Here is a 21,682-nt window from a genome sequence, read left to right on the forward strand (position 1 = left end):
AGCCCGTATCCCTCGGGTCCCTGAGTTCGTCCCCCTGCCCTCCCGGGCACCCGCAGCTGGAGAGCGCTGCTCTCCGCCCGGCTACTGCCGCCGCCGCTGACGTCATCACGAGCTGCTGGCGCTGCTGCTGACGTCATCAGCGGCGCCAGCACCGCCGCCGGCAGCACCTGAGCGCCGGCGGAGGCGGCGGCGGCGGCGGCGGCGGCGGTGAGCAGTGTGCGGCGGGCCGTGGCGTCGTGAGCACCGCCCCCTGTGCTGCCGCGAGGACGGGATCGGTGTGCGAACCTCGGATCGGGCCGCCTACCTGCCGACATGCTGCTCTCGTGAGTGAGACGGGGGTCAGTGGGGTGCTGGCCGAGTGCGAGCGACGGAGAGGTGGCGACGGAAGCGCGGCACTTTTGCGGCCAGGACGGACTGGAAGCCGTTTTGGTAGTGTGGACTCCTTTTTTTCTGGTGCCAGAGGGCAGGTACAATAGATGATTAGGTTGGATCTGTGGTTTTCCGGTTGGTTTCGTGGTAGCCGTGTTGCTGTGAAGGACGTTTAGAGGATGAGGCGGATATCTACCTTCCATAGGACACTGGCTATTCAGGGGCTAATTGGCCCTATTGTGTTCGTGCTGATTGAGATGGAGTGGCAGCAGTTGTCGGGTTATCCTGGCTGGCTTCCCATTCCTACGACACTGATCAGCTATCTCGCTCTCGTGCTGATTAAGACCAGGTTTTGACAACTTCCCGGGAGAGCCCGATACAGGTTTTCGTCCCAACAACATCGAAGATCCCAACATTGCAAAGCTAGTCGGTGCGTCCGGCAGCTCTTACACTCGCAGTATCCAAGTTTGGCCTTGAGCAGGGTCGTAAACGCACCACGTTCAGCTCGGTCGGGGCCGGGCGAATAGACGAGCAGTGAGGGGAGAAGTAGACGTTGCCACCTGCTGCTCTGCCGTAGCTGACTAGTTCCACATCATCACCTTATCGCTATCCAGTGACGCGATCTGGACATATCGGTGCGTGTGCACTGTGATGCATAGGGCTTCGGGCGGAGCAGTTTGTCCGGTATCGCTTGGCATGATAAACAACTTATTTCCGAGCCTCCGGCTTTCTCTGTGAAAAGCTCAGCGGGTGCGAACCGTCCCCACCCCCTGAGCTGGCCCAGTCGCTTTCCTCCCATCTGGTGTGCGTGGTTTCCACACCGTCTGATGTGTTTCATAATTCCTGGGAGCTTTGGCGAAAATGCCGTAATAGCTGGGTAGGGCTTCACTTTTACGGCACTTTTAGGCCGCGATGATTGATCATATTTGAGCGGATGCAGTGGCTTTGGAGTCCGCAGAGCGTCCGGAATTAGTCTTCGCTGCGGAGCCGGCTTTTTGTCACGGGCACAGCCGCTCTCTGCTCGAGCGGCTGTGGTGGAAAGTTGCGGAAAGCTCATTTTAAGGGGTAACAATGGTAGGTCGAATTCCAGCGCTGCTGTTCCCATCCTGTGGGGCTGAGGCCAGGTCTCCCCCGTGAACGCTCCGTGGCTTTGATGTCCCAGGTCTCCCTGACATACGCTGTGGAAAAGCAGCGGTCTCTGCGGCCTGCAGCGCACGCACGCGGGGCTCTCGGAGCCTGCCGCGGGCGCCGGGCCGTCAACGGTCTCCCGGCCGCCGTCACGCTTGCGCCGCTCCGGTGGGGCTTGGCCCTGGCGGTGCTGGGCCGTCAGCGGTCTCCCAGCCGGCCGGGGTCTCGCTGGCGCCGCTCCGGTGGAGCCTGGCCCGCGCGGTGCTGGGCCGTCAGCGGTCTCCCGGTCGCCGTCTCGCTCGCGCCGCTCCGGTGGGGCTTGGCCCTGGCGGTGTTGGGCCGTCAGCGGTCTCCCAGCCGGCCGGGGTCTCGCTGGCGCCGCTCCGGCGGAGCTTGGGCTGCGCGGTGCCGGGCCGTCAGCGGTCTCCCGGTCGCCGTCTCGCTCGCGCCGCTCCGGTGGAGCTTGGCCCCGGCGGTGCTGGGGTGCCGGTCGCGGCCGGCCGGGGTCTCGCTGGCACCGCTCTGGTGGAGCTTGGCCCTGGCGGCGCTGGGCCGTCAGCGGTCTCCCAGCCGGCCGGGGTCTCACTGGCGCCGCTCTGGTGGAGCTTGGCCCTGGCGGCGCTGGGCCGTCAGCGGTCTCCCAGCCGGCCGGGGTCTCGCTGGCACCGCTCTGGTGGAGCTTGGCCTTGGCGGCGCTGGGCCGTCAGCGGTCTCCCAGCCGGCTGGGGTCTCCCTGGCGCCGCTCTGGTGGAGCCTGGCCCGGGCGGTGCTGGGCGCGCCGGTCGCGGCCGGCGCTGTACTTTTCCCGTCGGCCGGCGAGCGTGGCCCGCGGGCTCGTGACAGGCGGAACCGACCGCCACCGCTCGGGTGGCGCGCGCCGTCTCGCAAGCCCGCTCTTAGGTGACGGGGGGGGGGAGGGGGAGGTGACTGCTCTTGGTGCTAGCGATAATTGCCAGACGTACAGCGCTGGGGTAGTGATGGAAACGAATCATTTCGAGCAAGGCGTCGTTCAAACCGTGCGGCCATATCTAAATCATGCAGCTGCAATTTATGGGCTGCTTTTCCCCATGATTTTCTTACGTCATTGGTCATGGTCACTAGTGCTTCGCCGTGGCTGGAGCCTTGGCTTAACTCGGATAGCGTGCATGTAGTCCAAGGCTGCCGCCATAGGTGGACTGTGTGCCGCTCACGACGACGACAAACGGGAGGCAGGAAGCGAAGGCCGCCCGTTGCTTGTCGGCCAATCAAGTCAAGGCTGCCGAAGGGCCGGCAGTGATCACTTGGCGTGGGGCGTGTTGCGTGCCGCGTTAATGGCTGGAAGGTCAGCACCACGCCCTGCGCCGTTGGTTGAAACTCGGCGGGCTTGTTTTTAATCGATAACGGTGTGCGTGATTCACATGTATGCCATTAGTGGGACATGATCAAAGCGGTTGCGAACTCGCTTTGAACGCGTCGGCTTGAAGTCTGGCACCGGCCTCATCACTGCCGTTTGTCATTTATGAGGTGTTAAAAAGGCAAAATGAAACGGCGATGCCGAAAATGTTTTAACTGTCACGCCTTTTTGGAATAAAAAACAAACCAAGAAATCTATAGCGGGTCTTCCCATACACTTGTGTGCAGCGAATGGGTCCGCCACTCCCACTACCTCCCTGCTTCGCCGGCCGTCATTATGTAACGCGGTCCGCCGTATTGGCACGGCCGCCGGGCGGTGCCGGCGCCGGCGCGTGCCAGCCTCTCCGTCCTTTCCGTCAGCTGTGGGAGAGCGCCGGGCCGAGAGCAGCGAGAGCAGAGCGTCCCCCCCTCTCAGAGGCCTCGCCTCCTCGTCCTCCCCGTCAGCTGTGGGAGGGCGCCGTGCCGAGAGCAGAGCCCCCCGTCTCCCCCCTCTCAGAGGCCTCGCCGTGCTAGCCTCCTCGTCCGCCCCGTCAGCTGTGGGAGGGCGCCGTGCCGAGAGCAGAGCCCCCCGTCTCCCCCCTCTCAGAGGCCTCGCCGTGCTAGCCTCCTCGTCCGCCCCGTCAGCTGTGGGAGGGCGCCGGGCCGAGAGCAGAGCCCCCCGTCTCCCCCCTCTCAGAGGCCTCGCCGTGCTAGCCTCTCCGTCCTCCCCGTCAGCTGTGGGAGGGCGCCGTGCCGAGAGCAGAGCCCCCCGTCTCCCCCCTCTCGCCGTGCTAGCCTCTCCGTCCTCCCCGTCAGCTGTGGGAGGGCGCCGTGCCGAGAGCGGAGAGAGGAGGTCTCGCCGTGCCAGCCTCCCCGTCCTCCCCGTGAGCTGTGGGAGATCAGTGGGTCAAGAGCGGCGAGAGCGGCCGCGGGCCTCGCCGGCTCTCGGCCCCGGGGGCGGCGAAAGTGGTGCGCTCAGCCGGCCGGCGCCGCGCTCGGCTCCGCCGCGCACGTGTGGAGGTCTGCCCTGTGACGGTCGGGCTCCGCCGGCGCGGAGGTGGCCCGCGCAGTGGCGGCAGAATCCTGAAAGGTGGTACCCCCCCCCCCTCCGCTCTCCGCGACGTCGATTTGGGGCTTTGTCGGCGTCGGGTGCCCCCCCCCCCCCCTCTCCCGTGTCGATTGGGGGCGTCCCATCGTCAGTTGTCTTGACAGCGTTGGCTGGGTCCTCGCCGGGTCGACTGGGGTTCTCCCGGTGGCTGCTGAGCTCCCCCTGGTGGCATTGGCGCCCGCAACATTTTTGGCGACGGCAGATTGATGTCGGGAATGTCAATACCTACTACTTCCAAACCCCCCCCCCCCCCCCACCCCGGTCCACGACGCACCGCTGTTAAAGGTTTTGGTGGACCGTTCCTAGCCAGCCTGGGCTCTTACGAAGTTGCTTCAAACCTTTGCTAAACATTCACCTGCCAAGATTAAACCATTCAATGAAGTGATTCACAAGCTGGCTGAAAGTCGACGCCTGTCTTAAGACCGCCCGGGGTAGGAGATGCGCGCGCCGTGGGCTGCGAGTGACTGGCGCGATGATTCGTTTTCACTGGTCCAGCTCCGCCCAGACGGGTTTTCGATGAAGTGTGCGAAGGCCAAGGGCGGTCTTGTCCCGTCCGGTGTCTACGCAGCTGTTCGTTTGAAGGCTCTTCCAGCCCCAGGCGGCGTCTCTGCGCGGCATTACGAGTGAAGGAGGCAATTGTGACGCGCTCTTGTGATCTACATTTGTTATAATTTGCGAGCTGATTTATTGATATAATTAAATTATTGACATAGACCTGAAGGTGAGGAAAGTCATGCCAGTACGTATGCAGTGTAAATGCGGATGTTCACAGTGTGAATCCGTACCCACACGTGTATAAAGGCATCGAAGAACAGAAAAAACGTGTTGCTCGTTCAGAATTCGACGAAAATTACGTTAGCGAAGGAAGGTTGGACCGATCCCAACGCGATCCATTCATCATTGAGGAAAACACAGATGTCTTGGCCATTTACACAGGTGCGTAAATGGCCGTGACCGCCAAGTAAGGCCTGTACTGTGATTACTCGGTATACCACTAAGCCTTCGGCTTACGAGCAAATCCGCTCAGTTCTTGAAGTTTCTTAATGCTGATGACGTTGGACATAACCAATGTCAGAGTCGTATCATCTCCACCGTCGGGATCAGAACGGAATCACCTGAAGCTGAGCACCACCTTGGGCTCGCCACCGGCGGCCAGCGGCACTAGATGGAGGCCATCACGTGACCGGCCGCTAATGACGGGGCTGGTTTGTGTGCAGTTCGCTGAGCCCCCGCAGCCCGGCCGTGCGAGCACTGGGATCTCGGAGCTCATCTTTGTCTCATGTGGGGTCTTGTAACGTTGTGCAGGATGAGGCCGCGCCGTTTGACCCCTTTGACAGAGGGATGCGCATTATAAGGGATCATGATACTCGTCTGGAGGACATACGGCGAGATTCTACATAGTTTGTAGCCAGGCCATGCCTTTCAGCGATATTCTAGGCGACGTGAGAGATTATTGCGACGGTCGGTTCATGACTCCCTGGCGCTGTACAGTAAGCAAGTACACAAGTATGCATTCATTCTGCGTGCATGGCGGGTGCATGCGTGTACTTCTCGTTGCGTCACCAAAATATCCGCGTGTAAGTCCCATCGGCCTCCCCTGCAGCCCCGGCGTACCACTGCAGCTCGCCCCCGCCGCCCCGCGTGCCGTAAGGTGTGTTAACAGCCTTCGCGTTCTGCCGCCGCAGGGGAGCCATGTGTCCGCTGTGGCCGCTGCATCTGGTGCTGATGTACCTGGTGGCCCTGGTGCCGCTCTGGATGGCCTGCTGCGGCGCCGCCTCGGCCGCCGCCAGCGCCATCAAGTTTGACCCGGCGCAGGTGAGTCCGGTTACCTGTCAGATGGGTCACCAGGCGGGAGGTCGGGGGTCGCCACACGGGGGATAGTCACCAGGGGGGGGGGGGGGGTCACCAGGCTGGGGAGGGGTCACCAGGCGGTGGATCAACAGGCGGGGAAGGGGTCACCAGGTGTGGGGAAGGGTCACCAGGTGTTGGGAGGGGTCACCAGGCGGGGGAGGGGTCACCAGGCAGGGAGAGGGGTCACCAGGCGGGGGATCACCAGGCGTGGAGGGGGGGGGGGGGGGGAGTTGCCGTCGGACGGGCTTCTGGCTCAGAGTCGGAGCCGACTCGGAAGTCATCGAGGCTTTCGTCGAGTGTATGTCAGACCTATCGCTATGAAACTTGGTGAGTGTGTGTTTGAGTTGGAGTTGAGTCGACGGCGTTGACTGAAATCATAGGTGGGTCGGCGCAAAGATAAGTTGGGAAATAACCGATGTTCTCCTGGTAATAAATCCTGCATCTTTCGGGGCAATAACTCAAATAATGCATCTTGTCTGCAGGAAATGCTACACAAGATGCATTGTTTGATTGATAGGCAAATCTATGACGCAAAATGTTTTAGGTAGCTCAAAGTGGTTTATTGAGTAAGATCTTCTCACTGGAATCGACACCACCGGAACCACTACGGAATCAAATCATGTCCCTTTGCATCCGCGCTACATCACCCCCAAAATCGTGTTGTGGCACTTGGAGTCAGATCCGAGTTCTGAGCCAATCCACGCTTTGCGAGTCGGAGGCGAAATCCAAATCGGCAAGATACGGAAGGCCTTACACCCTCCTTAGTTGGTCAGTCAGGCGTCAGTTGACGCATCACCCATGGAGCATCGGTTACCACCCGCCAGTGCAACCAACGCGGCGGTGGCTCTGCGCTGTGGCGGCTTGCGTGTTTCTGCGTTATGGCGTGGCCGCCCTATGGCCGGCGCGTCTGTACGAAGCCGCCAATCTGTCGGCATCGGAGCGGTCGGTCAGGAGGAGGGGCGACGGACAGGCTTTCCTCAGTACCCGGAAAACAAAACACCGGTGACGAAGCCAAACATCGCCCAAACAGAACAGCATCCATCGGTGTATTGTGCCATTTCCCAACAGTGGCCGCCTAAGTCACCCGGTCGGCGTATCTGTTTCGCCATATTGACCACCTGCAGGTGTTCATAACCGAGCGACGTGTCTCATTTCTCAACGTTCGCCACCTGTGGGGCAGAAGTTCCGACACATCCAACATGTTCGCCATCGCTGCCGGCATGTCCCGCGCGACCCGCCAAGTCATCGCGTTTGTCCGTGCCGTCCAGCTGCCGGCCGGTGTATTGCTGCAGCGACATTGGTACAAAGACCGTCCGGAATGGCGCACCTGTGCGGCCTTTATTGCTGTCCGCGGCGCCGGGCTGGTCCCGCTGAGCTGGCGCTGTCGACCACGGCCGGGAAATGACGCGTGCCGACGGCTGGTGAGGGGGGGGGGGGGGGGGGAGAGGGCGGTCAGGTAGTCACGTGCCACCGACGCGTGCAACCTGTCAGGTCAGGGGAGGTGGGAGAGATACTGCGGCGAGGCGGCGACGGGCCTGTTTTAACGCGCTCGGGTGGGGGTCATATTGACCTCCCGAAGGGTTTTCGGAATGGTTTCCGAACGGCGCGGCGTAGCTGCACCAAATTTTGCATAGGTGTAGACAATTAAATAGCGGATCGTCTGACATCAGAAATTTTGAATTTGCCTTGTAAGGTCGCTGACCTATGGCAGGTCAAAATAAGGCCATGGTTTCAGTGAAGGCAATTTCTAGGGAACCGTTCAATATCAAACAACGGAATGTTAGACGAAGCCATACATCTCTGAGATGCTTTCTTCGGCAACACAACAATTGACTGAACAAAAGGCCAGGTATGAAGCCTGGAATTCCGTCTTGTTTGACCTTATTTGACTCGAAGATCATGACCTGGGAGGCTCAAACTTTGACCTAAGAGAGTTCACGTACAGGTCAACACACTGTGCCATTCGTATATCTAGCTCTCTCAGTTCTTGAGATCGTAGGGGGTCAGATTGACCCCCCACCCGAGTGAAGGGTATCCCACCGGCCACCCGGCGCGTGTTAAGAAAGGAAACGCTGCGGCGCGTCGCCACACATCCCTTTATGGTTCGCGAGCGACTGCAGTAGTAATATCAACGCCCAGGGGCCTGGCGCAACCGGGATTTGAAGCCGGATCTGCACGTGGGAGCCAAAGGCACTAGCCTCCCGGCCATTCGGCCAGCGCTTTTGGTCGTGGCAGGCCGCATCTCTGTCATGTGGTGTGTCAGTTGGGTCGCTTCCCGTGCGCGGATGGGTGTCCGGAGGTGATGCCGCTGCTGTTGGTCAGGACGTTACCACGCTGCGCCGACCTCCGCCGAACGTCGGCCCGGTCAGCCTGGTGTGGTGCAGCTGGAGCCGTGTGCGGAGCGGTTAGGAAGGGCACGTGCTGTCCTGTTGAGCGAGCCTAACGTAATTGTAACCCCACCCCGCTCTGACCTGACCTGACCTGACCTAACTTGATACGCCCTGACCAGTCCCAGACCGGTCCTGATCTGTCCAGACCCGCCCTGACCTGACGTTACTCGCCCTGACCCGTTCTGACCCGCTCGCATCTCCCGGCAGGTGGAGCATCTGATGGAGGGCAACTCGACGGCGGTGCGCGTCGAGTTCGCCGACCTGCCGCCGGGCGACTACCAGTTCCGCGTCGACCCGGTGGACGCGTCGGGCGGCGTCGCCGTGGCGCCGCGCGACATCGTCTTCCGCGTGGACGGGCCCGACTCGGTGTGGCGCGCGTTCAACCTGACCGGCAAGTACCTGGGCCACGCGGCTGTGCGCGTGTCGGGCGGCCGCCGGCCCGCCGATGCCGCCGACCCGGCGCCGGCGCCGGCCCCGGAGGCCGAGCAGGAGCTGCCCGTCAGCGTGGTGCGCAGCAACCGCCGCTTGGACAAGATCTTCGCCTACTCGGTGGCGACGCTGGTGTCGCTGACGTACGTCAACATGGGCTGCACGCTGGACCTGGCTGTCATCAAGCAGTCGATCGTGCGGCCCATCGGACCCGCCATCGGCGTCATCAGCCAGTATATCATCATGCCTCTGGTGAGTGTGGCGTCATCAGCCAGTACATCATCATGCCGCTGGTTAGTGTGGTGTCATCAGACAGTTCATCATCATGCTACTGGTGGGCGTGGCGTCATCAGCCAGTACATCATCATGCCGCTGGTGAGTGCCGGCCTGTGGCGTCATCGCGTCTCCAGTGAGTGTCTGTGTCTTCGTTCGGCGGAAGTATCGCGGGTTTTTATCGCGCCGCTGGTGGCATCTGACGAGTGGTCGCCGTCGCGACGCGTGGCGAACGGAGCAGCTTCGTGGCGCTGATCGTGAGAAGCGGGGCAGAGATCGTGAGAATCGGGCCAGAGTCGAGGGGCGGGCTGAACGCGCGAGAGATGCCCGGCGAGACGAAGCCCGCCGGAGACTGCTGGCGCGTGCTGGCTGGGCGGACGGGCATTCTCAGACGCCGCATTGCCGGCCAGCGCGACTTTCGGATGAGCTCACCGGCGCGGGGCGGGCGAATGTCGGGCGGAGCGACCGACGCGCCGCAGCGCGGGTGACGTTGCGTCACACGGCTCCCGTGACGAGGCCGGCGGTGACGACCCCGCCGCGGGGCCCTCCGGACCGATGTCGCCGGCTGGCTGCGCGCGCTGCGTCACGCTGATGGGACAGGCTCGAGAGACGGGCCATCTCATAACTGCAAGTCACCACCGCTGGCGTCGGGGGGTGGGAGACGCGCTGGAGCTCCTGCCCTGAAGCGCGCCTGACGTCCGGGAACTGTTTGTTTATGCTGTGATGCTTCTCGGTTATGGGGTCCGCTGTTGTCCCCATGTAGTGTTGACACGCCCGGCAACGAAGCTCTGCCACGTGGGGCCACATGGCCCCATGGTTTATTGGCACATGTCCACATGTCCCGAGGCTTATTCAGTCGCCACGGTCACGAATTGCGCGGCCTTGTGAACTCCGTGGAAATCGGTGGCGAGTTGGTAGGCCAAATCGTTTCCTCCAGCTGGTAGTGGATCACGTATTCAAGAACAGCTTACCACGCGCAGTGCTGTCTTACCGGCGCGAATTAATCGTCAGGAAATGATCTTCGGATTGTGCATTGATCGCGAGACGGTCTTGAGACGCCCCCCGCCGCTGCGCGTGCGGCCGGACCCGGCGGACCGGGCACGGCCGGCCGATGGTCATGACAGCGCGATTGCCTCGTGCCGCCGAGTGATGGCCGGCCGGCCCTCTATTACGGGCTGTCGGGACGGCCGGTGGCGGTATCGAGCGACGCGGCGCGGCCGGCGCTGAGGGGAAAATGACGGGCCGACGAGACGGCCGGTGACATCTGTCATTGACTGTCACCCGCAGGCTGCCCCCATGACCGGCGGTGCGGCCGTGTTTAGATGATAGGTGTTGGGATTGCGGTTGGTTGAGGTGATACTGGGCTTCCCATCCCTCTCCGTTGTTGCGCGCTACCGCTTTGGAATCGTCCACGGAACATTTGCGTTTCGGTGGTCGTTCCGTAAAGGCCAAGTGCAATAGATGATATTTATGCACATTTCGGTGATGTATTAGTTAGTCATGTGTCGGGGCAGTTCATAGCCAGTCCGTGTCGGTCTGTTTTTAGAACGGCGCGGTAACGCTAGGTTTAGGTGAAACTAGACGCGTGCGACATTCTGTCCGAACATATCCGTAGCGTCTTTCCAGGATAGTGCATCCGTCGCCATACGGCTGCTCGCAGCTTCGGAGCGTTGTTCTCCGTCTGCTTGCATGCGTCAACAGGCGTGGGCGGCGCTGATTGGTGCTGCCGGGCGGTGCGAGCGGCCGTGCGCACAGTCCGGACACGAGTCCCTCGTGCCCGTGCCCGTGCCCGTGCCCGGCTGCGGTTGGTGCCCGGACGGGCCCGCGCCGCAAGTCTGACGCGTCCCCGCATCACACGGGAAGCCGTCTGGCCGCGCTTTCTGCCGGCCGCGGCTGCTGGCAGAGGACCTCCCGGTCCCGGTCGGACGACGCTGGGGCGTCCGCACGCGATAGAGGTTCGCAGCGTGAGCTGGTCTGCTGCGATCGCACAGCCTTAGCAACGAGGGCGCCTGGGAGACATCAGCTGCGTATCCAGCATAACGTAAACGCCAAAATTCTGACTGACTGAAATCCTGATATTCAGTGTTCGTTGTCCACCGTCGGAGCCCATAGACGTGGCCTCGAGAAATTTGCGACGTGTGCGTCTCCAATGCCTGGCGTTCTCGGGCTTTTGTGATGAGCCTCGTGCATGAGATGGGTTTCGTCACAACTGCGGCCCAGAGCCATGGGTCGAGATAAGCACTTCCGCGCCGTAGATCACTTGGCGCCAGAACCTCATTCCGAGGTCGGGGATTTGGGAGGCGAGGTACGAAACCGCAGCAGGCTGGGGCCGCCACTCCCCGGTGACATGGAGACCGCCTCAGCGTGCGACATCGGCCACAGTCCCGGCACAGCCCCACTGGAGCCGTTCTCACGGCCGCGGTGCGGGCTGGTGCTCGGCCGGGCCGCCGTCGCACCGCTGGCCGAGCCGACCCGTTCTCGGCCGGCCGCGAGCTGGCCCAGCACACGCGCCGGGCGTCACCAGGAATCTCCGGGGCCACCGGCAGGCCGCGACGGCTGTGACGTCACCGCGGCCGGGCGTTATTTCCCGCCGGCCGACGTCACGGGCGTGTGGTAAGGCTCAGAGGTGACCTCTGCGCCGCTGGAGGTCGCGGGGAGCGTACCGTCGCCGCCGGCCGGACGGTTGAGAATCGGACACGTCGGGTTGTGTCGGAGGCGGGATGGAAATGTGACCTGTGCCGGGCTCCGTGTCACGCCGGCGGCCGGGGTTGATTTGACGTGGCCCCTGAGTCACGTGACACGCGGTCGTCGGCTCGTGAGGGGGCCACCGGGCTGAACACCGACACCGACACGCGTGCTTCAAACGCGCTGCCCTGTCAGGCCCGGAGTAAAGGGCAGCCGCGCCGATCTGGAGTCGCGCCCCGGTCGTGACGATGTGACGGGGAAAGTGCGGCGGTTTTCGGCGCTGGCTATCGACCGCACCACCTGCGCACTTCGACAAAGCCTTTAGCGGAGGGCTGCAGCGTGCTGCCGGCGGCTGTATCGGGCGTCCTGACCACCCAGGGTCCCCCGGGCCGGCCCGCTCCGCAGCCGACGGCGTCTGTCGGTCCAGCGGGGTTGTCGCGTCAGCGCTCGGATGAATCTGACCTCCATGGACCGAGCGACGTGCGCGGCTCAAGGCGACGGGCCGAGCTGTTGCTGCTGACTGGCCGGTGGAATCCACGCTGCAGGCGCGGCGCGGCTGGGCCTGAGGCGACCGGCGCTCCACCGGGGTGAACACCCTCAGGCCCGGCCATGACCTGGCGAAAGAGAGCGCCTTCGCCGCCGCCGCCAGCCGGGGTTGTGTAACTGACTTCCGTCCGTGCCAGGCACGCCCGGAGCGAGCCTCCGCTGCCGGCGGTGCACCGGTCCCGCTGGCCGCCTTTTCCGGGTGAGCGCGACGGTGGTTTTCCTCGGCCGGCGGACACTATCGGCCCGCTGAGCGGACGTGCTGACCATGGCCCAGCCTGCTGCCATAAGCGACCGGGACAAAAACGCGTTATCGCCGCGGTCTGCTTGCTTTCACTCTGCGCACAGGCGATCGAGCTGAAGCAGCATCCAAGGTTAGCACCACTTTACTGAGCAAATATAAGCTGTGTTTGGTTGTAGTAGTTTTATTATACGTCTGGCATCGCCTTATGCCGCCGATTTGCTTGCAAAATGCCCACACAAGGCGTGCTGCGATTTGGCGCTGCTGTAACACGCCGCCGCTCTGCTCGGCCATAATGACGCACCCTGGTCTTTGGTCAGCGGGAGCTCTCGAGTACGCCAAATACCGCGGCGCAATCACTATTTCGGTTCACCTGCCGATTCTACGTCGTGATTCACCGTGACTCACGCCCGTCAGCAGGCGTCGGGGCTATCAGCGAGCCTTACCACGAGCCGTTCGGGGCGACACCAATGACCACGCCCTGATTGTACCGTCGAAGCGAACAATCAGGTGTGGTTGTTATACGGGACTACCTCGTGGCGTCCCGTATAACATCCGCACATCTTCCTCGTGGCGTGGCACGTTGTGCCGTGGTCTTAAGCCGTGCGCTGTAATACCACACGTACAGGGCAGCGCGGTGTTCGTCGAGTAATCAACGGCAGTGACAATCGTGTTTGATTCCGTTTGTACTGAGCGGACTTGCCGTTTTGCACGTCGTCTTCGCTGGTGGTAGTATTGCTTGCCGGTCCCTGCTGCCCTAGTAGCAAGGAACGGCAAGCAATACTACCACCATATCACCATATCATATAGTGATATATCATACAACCATCATATCATGTAGCCTGCCGTTCCCCGTGGCTTGTCCTGTTTCAGTCGAGACTTGGGCATTGGTTTTATCCGCGCGTGCACGGTGAGGTGCCGCCACAACGCGACCGATGTGGCTGGAAATCCCTGGTTATATTCTGCGCCTCAGTCCTGGATTAAGAACTCGTTTGGTCTGAAGCAAACCCGCTCGCGTACATAGCTAAGCCGCCACAGACTGTGGACGGGGAAGCTGTGACTGTCATGGGAGCGAGCTAAGCGAGGGGCAGGCGGGTCTCTCATAGACCGGGAACTGGCCGCGGCCCTGATACGGCAGAGTGCCAGGCGGTGTCGCCGCTGACTGACTGAAAGTTGCATATGTATGAGGTTGGCTGAGCACCCCTTACCTTTCTATCCCTATTACACAATGCGTGCTACTGAGCGCTGCCAGAAGCTGCCTTGCACTGGTTCCCATTTCTTGTCCTGCAGAGCCAATGTCATCAAATGAATCAACGCCACACACCACAGAATCGGACTGATGGAGCGTCTGTGAAAGGGGTCAGCCTCACGAACCCCTCCCGTAATATAAATTTTGTCATCCCAAGCAGATGCGAGTCGTCGCCTGTATGAAACAAACCGACGCGGTCACCGGGGAGGTCGGCGCCGGCCCGGAGCACGCCGCTGAGCGGATGGCGCGGTCGGTGACGTCACGGGCCGGAGCCGGCGGTGACCGCGTCCGCGGCGGCGGCGGACGCGGGTCCCGGCCCGGCGTGACGCCCGCGCGCCGCCAGTGCCGACTCGCCGGACTGGCGCGGGACGCGGCGCCGTTCACGAACTGACTTGGAAAACGCCTGCGGCTGCGGAAAGCAACGCCGACTGGGCCACTGACGGTGGCGGGAGGTGGCGCCTTTCGCGAACCGACGGGGATCACTCGCGGTTGCGGAAGGCAGCGCCGCTCACGAACTGATGTGGATGAGTGAGGGGTAAAACCGGTGAGCAGCAGTTCGTACAGTAGTTTCTATCAGCGAACTTCAGTGGATTTGGAAGGAAGTTTGTGGGCGAATGTATTCTAAGGCAGGTGATCCAATCCCGTTTCGAACAGGATCGATCCATCTGTCACCGCTTTCTGCCAGTCCTCGGACTCGGCCTTTGTCTGCAACCGCCCGCGCTGCAAAGCAGATCCGTGCTTGCTCTCGGTGGGCGGGATCTGACCTCTGTTGCGTAAGCCGTCGGAGTCACGGCAGTTTTCAGCGGATCCAAAGCTAAGTGCTCCAGGCTTTGCGCACATTTTGCGTGATGAGGGCTCACCGTGATGGCGTGGAATCTTTTCAACGGATCCGAAGCTAAGTGTTCCCGGCTTTGCGTGTATCTTGCGTGATGAAGGCTCACCATTATGGCGTGGAATCTTTCAGCGGATTTGAAGTTGTATGCCCTAGGCTTTGTGTGCACTTTGTGTGATAAAGGCTGACCATGGTGGCGTGGAATCCGTCAAAAAAATCCCGACATCGGCGCATTGATCCGGTTTGCACTTATTGGACACGTGTTATATCCCCCTCTCTATCACTGACGGCATTCCCAATTAAAACCAGATTTTGCAGCGTGTATCAGACGTCCATTCGATGTCATGCGTGATGTACGCGTCAGCGTGATATCGAACCTGTTACTGAACGCGGCAGCAGCAGCCCTCTCCCCGTTGTCGGCGGCTCCAGCTTGGCCAGCTGGCGGAGCCGCCGGCTGTGGCCTGTGACGCCCCTCTCACCGCTGCGTCCGGTCCGGCAGGCCGGCTTCGGCCTGGCGATGGCCCTCTTCGTGGACCCGGGCCTGCAGCTGGGCCTCTTCCTGACCGGCTGCAGCCCGGGCGGCGGCGCCTCCAACATCTGGACCTACCTCTTCAACGGCAACATCAACCTCTCCGTCACCATGACGTTCGTCAGCTCCCTGGCCGCCTTCGGTGAGACTGTGGGTGGTTCACCCCGGCCTGGGTTGGTAACACAGGGTACGATGTGCCCCGGGCTGTACAGAGCGCGTTGTCGGTGGCGGTCTTCGAGAGGTGCCGAGATTTGAAAGACAATTAGGTAAGTAAATGCGGTTTCTTTTGCGTGGAAGGGGCCCTAAAACCGCCAGATGTCCGCACCGAAGCCGAAGAAAACCTCACGAATGTATTTTGGAAAACAGAAGGTCGTGGGGTTGTCACATGGGGGGGGGGGGCTGTGACATAAGTGTAGCAGGCGTCTGCACGCTCGCTTCGCTGCGCTTATCTTAAATCGTAGGCAATGGTTTGGCGTAGGTTTTGCAGTCTGGTTCACGCCTGTAGATACACTAGGAGCCGACATCTGGTGCAAAACGCAAAGCCATCGAAAACGATACAATGATCTTGCCAGCTCGTGCGGGCATACCACGGCCCCCGTGCGATCACACACTTCGGACCACCCATTTGCCCGTTTGATTCCTTATCGAAGCATGCCACTCCCGACTTCGCTTTGTTCCGAAATGCCGAGATCTGACACGAAACGTGAAAAGCTGTCCAAAACTGCAAAATTCGTGTTGCCAGTTCGTGTGTTCATAACACGTGACACGTGCGACCCAGCACTGCACAGCATGCGATCGCCAGTTCAGTTATTTATCGAAGCGCGCCACTATTGGATCGTCCCGACCCGTCGCCATCGAGTAAGGCGTCCGAGAAGACGTGCCTCGCCGGCTGACCGTCGATCGGTCGCAAATGCCCTTCGCCAGTGGTGTGTCTGCGGCCGATGACGCCTTCCGAAATGTTGGGATTTCCCCTATTTTCCGACGATGTGCAACGCTGCTGTACGTCGCGCATTGTGGTGTACACTGAAATTGTGGGCGGTACATTGGCAGCAGATTTCAAACTGGATTCACACCTCTGCCTGCACTGGATGCCGCTAGTGGCACAAACGTGAGTAGACTCACGTAAATCGATCTTGCCAGCTCGTGAGCACATGGCACATGGCATGGGCGACTGCGCACTTGGCACAGTGCGATTCCCCGTCCCATTCCCTATCGAAGGTCTCCCGGGTCGCTCCGGCCCGTGGTTGTCGAGATTTCGGCCTGGGATGGCGAGCAAAGGGGCCGTGTAATGTAATCGGTCGCCACCGTGGCCCGCCCGCTGTGAAACAGCTGGTCGCCGGCGGCCTACATACGTGCCTCGTAGCGATGTTGCTTGAAAAAGCGAGTGATAATTTGTCTTGTGCGAAATAAGGCTCACGTATGCCAAATTGCTCATTTTGTGGTTGTTTACGTCCATATGTGGTAGTTACGCAGATCTCGCAGGGGACAACCGGGAGATCGGCTAGCGGATTTTCGTCGCCGGCGGGAAAGCCGTGTTGCAACTCTTTACTCGAAGTTAATTTGCGAACGACATAGAGCAAATAACGATCAGCAGAAGGCTGGTGAAGAAAGGGAACGAATCGGCGAGCACGTTGGTGTAATTTTTAGCGTTAAAATACGCACGGTTTTCACGGCAGCGTCTTTTATTGGCGTTTTTTAACACGGCATTTTCAAGTTATCAGACGGTTTGTGGCTTCATCTGCGTCGCACAAACTCGCGATACAGGGGGAATATGACCGGGTACATTTTTGGCCTGAAAACGGGACAGAAGAAATAGCGGACACGCACACATATATGCATACATACATCTGTTCCTGTAGTGATATAAAGATTACCAGGAAACGTTAGTATATCCCGGTCACAAACCCCAAAATCATCGGTTGTTGGACAGAACAATCCAAAAAATTTCCACTTGTATGGTTGAACTACTTATTAAAATCATGCTTACGTACGTCATAGTTTACTCAAAGTAGCCCCAGGCCACAGATACCTATTCACAGATTCTTAAATGTTGGTTCCCTCTGACTTCGTCATGCCATTTTTCTTCGCCTGCTAGCCAGAAACACGCGTCTTTAAACGCTCGCTTAACCGTTGCCAGCGAACTGTTGTCCAGAAGAGATCGACGTTTTCTGAATGAATTATGGCTAGTGGTTTCGTTTGTGGCAGGTGAATTTTGCACTTGATGGCCCGAACCTCATGTTTACCGGTGGTCCTAACGTTGATCGATGTGAGCTCCTTGAGCCACATACCGAGTTCTGAAGTGTGTCGTGGCGTCTGGCGCCGTTGAAAGGCCGCGAGCCCATAAAGCTATAACTGAACGGCCTCCTTAAGTACTGTGGATTTAAAGGATTTAAACGGGCATTATTCGGCTGGAAAATGAGTGCTCCCGCCAGTTGAGAATATCCCCCAGCCATTCCGACGGCCTATTGAAGAGTAAGCCGTTTAAGGCCTTCAGAAAGGCGTTGGCGCATTGTCGTGCTTAATGCGGCAGGCGCACGTGAAGGTCACAGAGGCCGAGCGCTCCCGTGCTTAACAGCTTTGCCCCCGCTCAGGCTGCCCGACGGTGCCGCGCCCCTCCCCCCCGGTCGATGATCGTGCATGCGTACATGTCTTACCACTCAGCGTCGATCGGCGCTGGACGCAGGCTCTGCCCGGTCAGGCTGTCTCGTCCCGTGCCCTGGATTGGTCCGTGCCCCCTCCCCCTTAGGCGATCCGTACGCGCTCTGTGGAGCGCCGGTCACCGCCTGAGGGCGAGAGCGGCGCTGCCACCCGGCGAGTGCGCTCACGCCCGCGGAGCGCTGGGGTCTCCTGAGGGCGAGAGCGGCACTGCCACCCGGCGAGTGCGCTCACGCCCGCCGAGGGGCGGGGTCTCTTGAGCCTGGGACGTCAGGGGAGGTTCAGAAATAGCAACAGCGCGCGGAGATGGTGGACACGCATGCTGGTGCGACACCTGATTACGGCGGACGTCATTGCCCTTTGCGAAACTGTCGGAAATGGCGCGCGTTTTCGGAGCGCCTGCGCTATTCGACAATCTTGTATACCCTTTAGGCGTCCTTTGGCGCGTAGGCTCTCCCGTGCTACTGTGATCTCGCTGACACGTCTGCTTCGGTGCATCTGTCGTGCACTGTCCTCGCGCTCTGCCGCGACGTCACAGCCACCTGGCAGGGACCCACACGACGCACCCTCACGCACACGCACTGGTGGTCGTCCCCCGCTCCGCGCAGTGCTCGCGATGATGCCTGCCTTGACCGCGTCTGACCCCGGTTGCAGCGACGGTGCCCGGCTGGGTGTACTGCCTGGGTCGCTTCATCACGGCCAACACCACCCTGGTGATCCCCTACCGGAACATCCTCACCGTGCTGCTGTCGCTGATCGTGCCCTGCGGCATTGGTCTGCTGATCAACCGCTTCCTGCCCAAGGTCAGACGAGGTCACGCCCGTCGGCGCGATAGTCGTCTGAATGGGCGCGGTGTGACGCTTTTTGCTCCGATGATAGGCATCTGAGGCGCGTGGCTGACCATCGGACATGCGGTGTCTGCGGGGCTCCGGTATTCACCGGTGTTGACGCAGTCACGTTGGCCCATTCAGTGCAGAGCGTGTTCTGTTTCCCGTTCGCTGCACCGTACACGTAAATGAACTCGGCGCGTTGGGCGCCAAATGACCACCGCGGCCCGCGCGCCCGTAAACTCCAATAAACAACAACAATTAACTCGGCGCGCGCCCGGAGTTTTAGTGTGCTGGTGAAAGCACGTGCACGCATTGGTTGGAAGCTTTTGTTAAAAAGGTGTCAAGTTGCCTGCAAATAACAACCTGTTACTCACCGCGGATCAGTAGATATGCGGCCCTCATGTGCCCGGCCTGGACCTGAGGTGATGTTGATCTTTAATGTGTGTATGATCTCTTCGGCGATCGCAGGTGTGCTGACCGGTTGTGCGCCTCTCCAGGTGGCCGATGTGTTGCGGCGCGTCCTTAAGCCGTGGTCGGTCATCCTGTTCATCTTCATCGTGGGCTTCGGCATCTACACCAACATGTACATTTGGCGCCTGCTGACCTGGCAGGTTAGGAGAACTTCGATGTCGTGATGATCAAAAGTGCAAAGCTCGACCTCTCAGCACCCGTCGACTTTTCTATTCTGACCCACGGATGCTTGTGCTTCTCAGCCGGAAAATAATGTGTGTCGTTTTGTCTCCAGCACATATTCTGTGAGACGCGGCATTGCACCCAAGGATTGTAACCAAATTCGGGACTGGTGTTGAGTATCGAGCGCAAATAGGTCGTTTGTATTGTATTTATGCTCAAGAGCAACGCACGTGACGTATCATATGGTGCAACCTTCCAGGATCATGCACCAGTCCAGCTGGACAAGGTGTGTCCCGACGTTTCACTTGCATTCCATTCGCCGCTGCAGTCTGTAATTCCCATTTTCTCTGATAGATGTCGCTATCTCGTAACCAGTTCCCGCCTCCACCGCCAGCTGTTGCTGGCGTCTGCCATTCTGCCGATGGCCGGGTTCCTGGGCGGCGCGGGCGCCTCCTGGGCCACGGGCCGCAGCTGGGAGGACGCCATCGCCATCAGCACCGAGACGGGCGTTCAGAACACGGGCGTGGCCATCTTCATGCTCAAGTTCTCGCTGCCGGAGCCGTCCAGCGACCTTTCCATTGGTGAGCTTTCGGCCGCCGGGCGCGTCCCGACAGGCATGTGCGCCGCGTCATCCCGACAGGCGTGTACGCCGCGTCATCCCGACAGGCGTGTACGCTGCGTCATCCCGACAGGCGTGTACGCCGCGTCATCCCGACAGGCCCGTACGCCGCGTCATCCCGACAGGCGTGTACGCCGCGTCATCCCGACAGGCGTGTACGCCGCGTCATCCCGACAGGCGTGTACGCCGCGTCATCCCGACAGGCGTGTACGCCGCGCCACCCCGACAGGCGTGTACGCCGCGTCATCCCGACAGGCGTGTACGCCGCGTCATCCCGACAGGCGTGTACGCCGCGTCATCCCGACAGGCCCGTACGCCGCGTCATCCCGACAGGCGTGTACGCCGCGCCACCCCGACAGGCGTGTACGCCGCGTCATCCCGACAGGCGTGTATGCCGCGTCATCCCGACAGGCGTGTACGCCGCGTCATCCCGACAGGCGTGTACGCCGCGTCATCCCGACAGGCGTGTACGCCGCGTGAGAGTACACGACACGCAGTCTCTCGCCGTGACATTCGATGACTTGACGCGTCTTGGGAGCTGTCGTGCCTGACGGAGGCGTTCATTCGGAGCCGGAGAGCGTTTAAGATGCTCGGACGTTAGAACCGGGCCGCTAATACATCGATTCGATTATTTATGTGCTTATCGGAGACGGTATACTGATCCGGCTAGCGTGTACCGTTACTGAAAGATGGCCATGTCCTGTACCATGACCGTGATGTGCGTGCGTGCGCACCGCCCGGTGTACTGACCCGTCGGCCGCCGCCTCCGCCGCGCCCAGTGACGTCACCTCCCCCTCCCTCCAGTGGTGCCGATCGTCGTGGCGACGATGACGCCAGTGCCGTTGTTCGCGGCGCTCATCTTCCGCCGGCTGCGCGCCTGCTTCTGGCCGCGGCCGCTGCCGGAGAAGCAGCCGGCCGGGCCCGGTGCCGTCGCCCTGGGCGACAGCGAGAGTGCCCGCCAGCTGATGAACGGCGAGGAGGGCTCGTTGGCCGCCTGACCGGCCCGCCTGCAGCGCTGCGGGCCGCGCCACAGCTAGCGAGGTCACGTGCTGGTGACTCGGTGGGAGCCGTGTTCGGGCTGGGGCGCATGTGCGCGGATGTAGTGATCGGACGAAAGAACGCAGAGAGCTATATTGGGCCATGTGTGTCGTCTGTGGGTGTTTCGGCGGAGTTTGGGCGGTGGGGTGGCTGGTGGCCGTGTTTGCCGCCGCCGCCGCCCGCCGACCGTGCGCAAGAGGGTCTGCCCTGCCTGCGAGCGATCCACGCCACCGAGGCCGCGCGTGGCTGTAATCCCCCCCCCCCCCCAATTCCGATAGTGTTAGCTACCCCCGTGGTCGGCGGCGGTGGGGCAGCGTCAGGCGGTGATTGGAGCCAGGCATGTGCCGTGGGCGGTGCCGCCGGCGCCCGATCATCGGGGTCGTAGGTCGCCGCGCCGTGGGTGGGGCTCGAGATCACACCGACCGGGGAGGGGCGTTCGAGCAGCCCCGTCCGATCGTGTTTCGTGCCGCCGTCCTCAGGTGGCGCCACCGTCGGTCCCGCACCCCACCGCATCGTCGATCCAGGCGTCCGGAAATAAAGGTTGCAATAGGGAACAAGTACCCACCTGTTATAGGTTAAAGACTCTATGTTCGGTTACGTGTCGGAAGCATCGTGCATGAAGCATCTTCACGAACTAAAATACAGATGTTGAGATACTTTTAGTGCGTTTGAGGCGCAATGTGGACGTACGGACGTTTTCGTTTACGATCAAATCGCAAGTTTTCATGGCATACCCACGCCAAGTTCCGCAATAAGTTGCATAAACCTTCGGAGTCCTAGAGCCGGGACAGCTTGCCGTACCACAGCCATTAGTAACCCACCCGCGATCTTCTACACGCCACATCCTGCCAGCTGAGTCGGACAGGGAGCTCCGACGCGGGTGGGCCGACCCGCTCACCCGCCGACCTG

At 60.9% G+C, this 21,682-nt stretch overlaps 1 protein-coding gene across 1 annotated transcript; it reads left to right on the forward strand.

The window, feature by feature from the left end:
- The first annotated feature begins 225 nt into the window (after positions 1–225).
- On the forward strand, positions 226–21,432 carry LOC119090572 (ileal sodium/bile acid cotransporter). Its single transcript, XM_037213400.1, has 8 exons — positions 226–323; positions 5,662–5,791; positions 8,425–8,898; positions 14,969–15,140; positions 18,308–18,456; positions 18,981–19,094; positions 19,511–19,697; positions 20,540–21,432. Exons 1-8 carry the CDS (start codon positions 313–315, stop codon positions 20,731–20,733), a joined length of 1,431 nt encoding a protein of 476 aa, XP_037069295.1. The 5' UTR covers positions 226–312; the 3' UTR covers positions 20,734–21,432.
- Positions 21,433–21,682: the final 250 nt, after the last annotated feature.

The sequence above is a fragment of the Pollicipes pollicipes genome, unplaced genomic scaffold (assembly GCF_011947565.3).
Source record: "Pollicipes pollicipes isolate AB1234 unplaced genomic scaffold, Ppol_2.1 Scaffold_3087;HRSCAF=3621_pilon_pilon_pilon, whole genome shotgun sequence".
Taxonomy (NCBI): domain Eukaryota; kingdom Metazoa; phylum Arthropoda; class Thecostraca; order Pollicipedomorpha; family Pollicipedidae; genus Pollicipes; species Pollicipes pollicipes.